Raw genomic sequence first — 6,285 nt, 5'->3', positions numbered from 1 at the left:
CCCATGGTGATGATGAGGACGAAAAAACCAAGTAAATAGGTACCATGAATCTTTTTTTAATTGTCATGAAATATTTGAAAAGTTAAACTGAAGATAAGAATTAAAAGACAGGCCAAACCGGCTCTTTCCATCTGGACCACCATTGACTAATGGGCCACATGCCCCCCTGCAGTGTCGTCCGGATTAATTTGTTGAAAAACGTAAATTCTAAACGCTAGCCGGATACGTCTTCCCATGGCGCAGGCGCATCGCGTACCCGTCCATCTTACTGGCAAATCCCATCCCCTACCTGACTAATCTCCACAGTCAGAGCCCGCGCCTTCGTCCAGCTCTCTCTTCTCTCCTCCGACGATTCTTGCTTGTCCAAGTCTGGTGGCTGGTGGTAGACTGCCGGAGGCGAGGTGGGTCCTACTCCTGCTCTTTATTCTTCTCTCGGATTGAGGCATGGTGGTGCCTGCGTTAGGGTTTCCAGTTCGGGGTCGTCGGGGGAGGGCTCCATGGCCGGCGGGCTTAGAGGAAGCGTCTGGCGGCGGACGACAACCGGCGGGAAGGGCCGACGGCGGGGGCGAGCGGCTTTCTCAGTTAGCGAATGGCGGGCTGGAGGGCGGCTTGTCGGTGGCGCGGCCGGCGGCGGCGGCAATCCATCCACGGTACTGGTTGGGTTCGATTAGTTTCTTCGGCGCGCGTTAGGTCCATCTCAATGCTGAATTTGTGGGGCGGGGTGCTGGTGAACGAATAGGGGTTCAACTGAACCCCTATGGCCCTGTGGCCCTTTTCGTTTCGGGTTACTATGAAATAACCGCTTGTTTGTTACATTACATTGATTGAATTGTTCTAAGAATCATATTGCATAATGGATGTACATTCGGGGGCAACCATGCGGTACAGTGAAGGTTTTGATGTTTGTGATCATGGTTAAGTCCCCAATCTCCTTAGAATAGAAAAAAAAATGTATGTGCATACAATTAGTGGGAGGCCTCTAAGCTGTGAACATTTGATGATATATAAATATGCCATACATGTTTTTTTTTCAAGTGGTGATGATTATGTTGATATTGGCTCATTTTTCCTTTCTTCTTTACTTACTCTTGATATAGTATTGTTTTGCTTCACAGGGAAAATCACTCAGAGTCTAAGCTATTTAGATATTTCTAGGGATGTTGGCTCATGGTCTAGCAACAGATCCCTCAAGGACTTTGCGATGTCCAGTTGCTTCAAGGGTGTCGACTGCACCCTTGGGACTTGTATCTTCGTTGAGTTTCAACAGGGGACGCAAGGAAAAGAACAAAATCTTCATCAATGTGGATAGGTATGGTATCTTACATTTCTTGTGACTACTGCCTTTTTGTCAAAGCTTTCCTCTTGTTCCTGCTGTGAGAAATATGATTTCTCATGCAAATCCTTCAATGCAGATACACAAAGTACAGTACTCCTCTCTGTTATGCACAGAGAAATGCCAGAATTACACCACGGGCAACTGCATCATTTGGGGAGATGGCTGATTCTTCGACTCGTGAGTACTTGCTAACCATGTCTAGGACAAGAAATTCTTACATAATCAGTTCATACGCTTGAGATGGTGTAGCATTTTTTTCATATTGAATTTCAGTAACCCTGTGGTATGGCTTTCTAAGGAGCAGTTGATCAGCTCATATGAAATTACTAATTTGTTTTCCAGAATAATTGATCTTAGATGGTAAAAGTAAACATTGAATGTTATCATTGCCAAGTGCACCACATTCGATATGTTGTGTATGTAGAGAACAAGTAATTTTGGTAATCAATATCACCTGTTTGTCCTGACCTTGTTTTATAAATCACATTTACCGCTACTTGGCCTTTTAATTGTTCTGTTTGGAACATTTCTTTTGTTAATAGTCCTTCACAGTCCTTTTTTAACTTCTTGATTTTATTTCAGCCATCTTTCCTAGAATCCACGTGAAGGATCCATATCAGCGTCTTGGAATCAGCAGGGAAGCATCTGAAGAAGAGATTCGAGCTGCCAGGAACTATCTGATAAGCAAGTATGCAGGCCATAAGCCAAGTGTTGATGCAATTGAGTCTGCCCATGACAGGATTATCATGCAGAGTTTCTTTGATAGGAAAAAACCAAAAATGGACCTCAAGAAAAAATTTAGGGAACTTAGTCAGTCACGTGCAGTCAAGGCTATTCAAGGCAGATTTCAAACACCACGTAGCAAAGTCATTTGGCAGACAGCAATTACTTTTATCTTGCTTGGAGCACTTACCCTTGCTTTTCCTACTGAAGAAGGGCCAACTCTCCAGGTGGCCATTTCTTGTGCAGCAAATATCTATTTCATTTACCAGAGGGTCAAAAGTGGATGGCGAGCATTCTTTTATGGGTATGTTCTTGTTATATTGTTTGTTTTATGCCTTTCGTCTGTTAATGATATAGCTGCATTAATATGCAAATTGTTCCTCATAGTGCTACAGAATTTGTTTTTGGGCTCCTCTGATCCATTTACTCTGTATTCTACCATATTCACAGTTTTGTCTACATGTGTGGTGTATTAATGTATTATCATTCTTGTTCCCATTGAAAAATGTTTCTCTTCATCACAAACCCAAAAATCTAACCTAGTAGCTAGCCACCACCGGCCTGTCAATATACATATATGTATCTTCTGGTAGTGGTGCTAAGTCAAATCTGTTTCAGCAACACCAAGTTTCCTATTGCCCGCAATTTCCACCCAATAAGCTGCCTGTCTTCACTCTTCAGCCTGTAGAAGTTAGATATGCAGTGGCATATAGTTTATTATCACAGATAAAATATGGTTGATACATGAAAGCAGCTCTTTATTTTCGTTAGCAAGCAAATGCAAAACAAATGATATTTCTATCCCATCCATGCGTGATGATTTACAAACTTATAGCAAATGTCATCATGCATGCATCCTTCAAAATATGCTGGGAGCATATTTATATCCTGTAGTGACTGTATTACAGTGGGAATGGTTGGGCATGATTGCTGGAGGTTTGGATTACGAGGAATTGAAATGCAATACTTGGGTTGCTTGGTTAACTTGTACATCTAATATTTTAGCATCTTAGTGTGGACATAAAGAGTAATGTAAACATATAAATTTTAGCAATGTAGTTTGTATTTATACTGCAGATCTTGTGAAATCTCGATATTTACAAATTACAAGTAAAGATGTTAACTGTGAGATAGAAAGTTATGACGCCAATGTATGAAGTGTAAACAATAGTTTATGATGGGAGTAGTGGCAAATCCTAAGTGACCGTTCTATGGAGTGGGAAGCGGTTGACTATCCCTAATAGAAGATAGGAAAATGTCTATTGTACTCCCCTCACCAATCCACTTTGTCCCCTTAACCCCCCGAACAAAATTTAGGCTCACTTTACTCCCCCGAACTATTTCAGTTGGTCCAATCTACCCCCTAATTAGATTTCTCTTTTTTGTTTCTTCGCATACAAGTTGAGTTTTAATTTCAGATTTTGTTAGTTGACTTATAACATGATGCCCTATGTTAGAAAAATACATTAGAATTTTTTCATGATTACTTTTCATACATTTTTGTATATCTAAGATCAATTTCCTATTAAATGTTCCTAACCTATGAAAATAACCATGAAAAATTCTCAGTATAATTTTTTTAATGTAAGGCATGATGTTCTGTATCTTCACAAAATTTGAACTTAAAATCCAACTCATACATGGAGAAACAAAAAAATAAAAAACTCATCAGGGGGTAGATTGGGCCAACTGAAATAGTTTGGGGGAGTAAATCGAGCCTAAATTTTGCTCAGGGGGACAAAGTGGTGAGGGGAGTAAAATGGACTTTTTCCTTTTCTTAGAACTGATAATAACTTGATACTAGAGATTAAGGAGCAGAATATAACGGTGTTGGCTGATGACAGCATGTTCTAAGTGGGCTTGTCTATGCTTCCTTTTAATCAAGTAGAATTGCTATTGCTGAGATTAACATATGATATTTAAGAGTGAAGATTTTAGCTGTGCAATAGACATTAAGAGGCAAACTTGTGGAGTGTCAAATATGAATTACAATGGGAGTAGTTGCAAATCCTAAACGGCCATTCTATGGAGTAGAAAATAGGTAGTTTCCATAATATAATATATAATTTTTCCATGTTAGAAAGCAAACCACGGAACTTTCTTGCCTTGTGCTGTAAGCATATTTCCCCCACTTTAACCAGATTCTCTTATGAAAGTTTGCTTAACCAGAATATTTGTGAGGACCTGTTTTTGTCATATCCATGGTCCCAGACAGTCTCTTTGCCAATATATCTTATGATGTTCCTTCATAGATCATCATATCAAGACTGACTGCCTGGTTAGTGGTGTGGGCCTATCAACTTGCTGATGCCAATAATGCCAGTTCATAGTTCAATGGATAAATCAGAATGCTGATGCGTAGGCATACAAAAATTGTGCACAAATGCTTGCAGATGCAGACCAGGTATTCTGAGACAGCTACTGTGGTGGGCTGGAGCCATTCGCGATTGAGCACAGCAACAACTTGCACTCTTTAGAGCTCATTTAATCTGATGTGTCATTTTAAGCTTATCATAATTGTTTGACCCGGTAATAGAGATTAAGAAGTACTCCCTCTGTCCCAAATTACTAATCGTTTTAGCTTTTCTAGATACATAGCTTTTGCTACGTATCTAGACATACATATATCTAGGTTCATAACAAAAGCTATGTATCTAGAGAAGGCAAAACGAATAATAATTTGGAACAGAGGGAGTAGAATGTAGCAGTGTTGGCTGATAATAGCATGTTCAAAGTGGGCCTGTCTAAATTTCCTGTCAATTATTACTGAGATTAACATGTACTGTTCTCAGTTCTTTTGGTGATTATTAACCTTTTGTGCATGCATGGGTGAGCGATTCCTGACCCTAATTTTTCTGTGATGTTTCAGGTTTGGATCTTTCTTTGCTTCCTGGTTCCTTGGCACCTTCTTGATGGTATCTGTAATTCCACCTATACTGCCAGGTCCAAGAAACTTGGAAGTGAGCACGGCATGTGTCACATATGCCCTCCTTTTCATATCATCAACCTTCCTGAAGTAGATGTTCATATTTCCATGTTAGCCTATAGTCCTGCGGCAGTCATCAACATGGTATCGAGCTTGTGATGACTATTCACTCTACAGTCATCTGCTTCTTTATTTATTTCCCGGAGTTGCAAATGGTAGTTCTTTGGTGAGTCGATAGTAGATGTCAGGTTGTAATGTGACTTTTTTTGCCCAGGCCCTTGAGATAATGAGATCTTAAGCAGTGAGTCTAACACCTCCTGTAGGCATTTTGGTTGATGTGTTAAACATAGTTTGGTTTGGATAGATCATGAGATAATATCCATCTGAATTGACGTAAGTTTGTCCCTGTCGTTTTTACAATCCATTGTCCCTGAATGCTCAACTGTCCTGATTGCGTTTGCAAGATAGGAAATGGAGGAATATCTTAGGTTGCTATGCCTGATGTGATCTTGGTATCACTTGAGTTGTTGTGCCAGCTTCGTCGTCATCAGTTGCAGCTATCCATTTTCTTCTCTAGCGTGGAATCGGCCAGAGTTGCAAAGCCCGTGACACGTCCATCCATAATTCTGAGAACGGACTGGCAGAGGGAACGAGAAAATCTGACGAAGAGTTCACTCCACGCTCCAGATTTCTGATCTTTTCATGGGTATCAAAGGCGAATAGACATTAGCCTAAAATTATTCAGGGAATTACGCACTACAGGCCGTTTTCATTTTGTAAATTGCTTGAGCCGGAACAATCGGAGAGTTGGAGACATGCATCCAGAAAACATATACATGTTTTTTCATACCTCCGATCCCCGGCTAACCCAAGATGCACGGCGGCAGTGGAATCGCAAAAGTTGTTATATTTGTATGTCAAGAAGGTGTTCAAACTGAAACCACAATATACAAATTGATTTGCTTCTTTGAATTTAATATGTCCGTCCAATAAAAATCAGCAACCTCCATTTACACCCAATTCTATCGATTGCCCTGGTCACCTCAACTGCTCCCATCTAACTTCACCCAAGCATAACGGAATAGAGACCGCAGCTGCAAGCTCAAGTAGGTGAACACAGACTCTCTCAGAAACTGTGAGCGAGTCATGTCGTTTGTGCCTTCGTGTCAAAGGAGCTGGGAGCTCGAAATTGGTGGTATGCTTTGGTCGATCCGGATTCGATGGAACATGTTTAACCGCAAGCTCAGTTTTCTCTACCATCTCAAGAGCCCCAAAGAACAAAATTGCTCCCGCTTGCTCA

General features: G+C 40.7%; 1 protein-coding gene across 3 annotated transcripts; it reads left to right on the top strand.

Annotated features, from left to right (window-relative positions):
- Nucleotides 1-241: 241 nt before the first annotated feature.
- On the top strand, nucleotides 242-5,382 carry LOC117863645 (protein CHAPERONE-LIKE PROTEIN OF POR1, chloroplastic). Of its 3 annotated transcripts, none has more exons than XM_034747454.2 (5): nucleotides 242-401; nucleotides 1,116-1,309; nucleotides 1,413-1,513; nucleotides 1,919-2,363; nucleotides 4,929-5,382. In XM_034747454.2, the coding sequence occupies exons 2-5, from the start codon at nucleotides 1,158-1,160 to the stop codon at nucleotides 5,077-5,079; spliced, it is 849 nt and encodes a 282-aa protein (XP_034603345.1). In that variant the 5' UTR covers nucleotides 242-401; nucleotides 1,116-1,157; the 3' UTR covers nucleotides 5,080-5,382. The 3 variants fall into 3 exon arrangements, with proteins under 3 accessions (XP_034603345.1, XP_034603357.1, XP_034603352.1); XM_034747466.2 differs by having other exon boundaries at nucleotides 260-401; nucleotides 1,156-1,309; XM_034747461.2 differs by having other exon boundaries at nucleotides 261-401; nucleotides 1,098-1,309.
- The last annotated feature ends 903 nt before the right edge of the window (nucleotides 5,383-6,285 follow it).

Source organism: Setaria viridis, chromosome 1 (genome assembly GCF_005286985.2).
Source record: "Setaria viridis chromosome 1, Setaria_viridis_v4.0, whole genome shotgun sequence".
NCBI lineage: Eukaryota > Viridiplantae > Streptophyta > Magnoliopsida > Poales > Poaceae > Setaria > Setaria viridis.
Note: the sequence above shows the minus strand (reverse complement) of the source record. Positions and strands in the feature narration are given on the sequence as shown.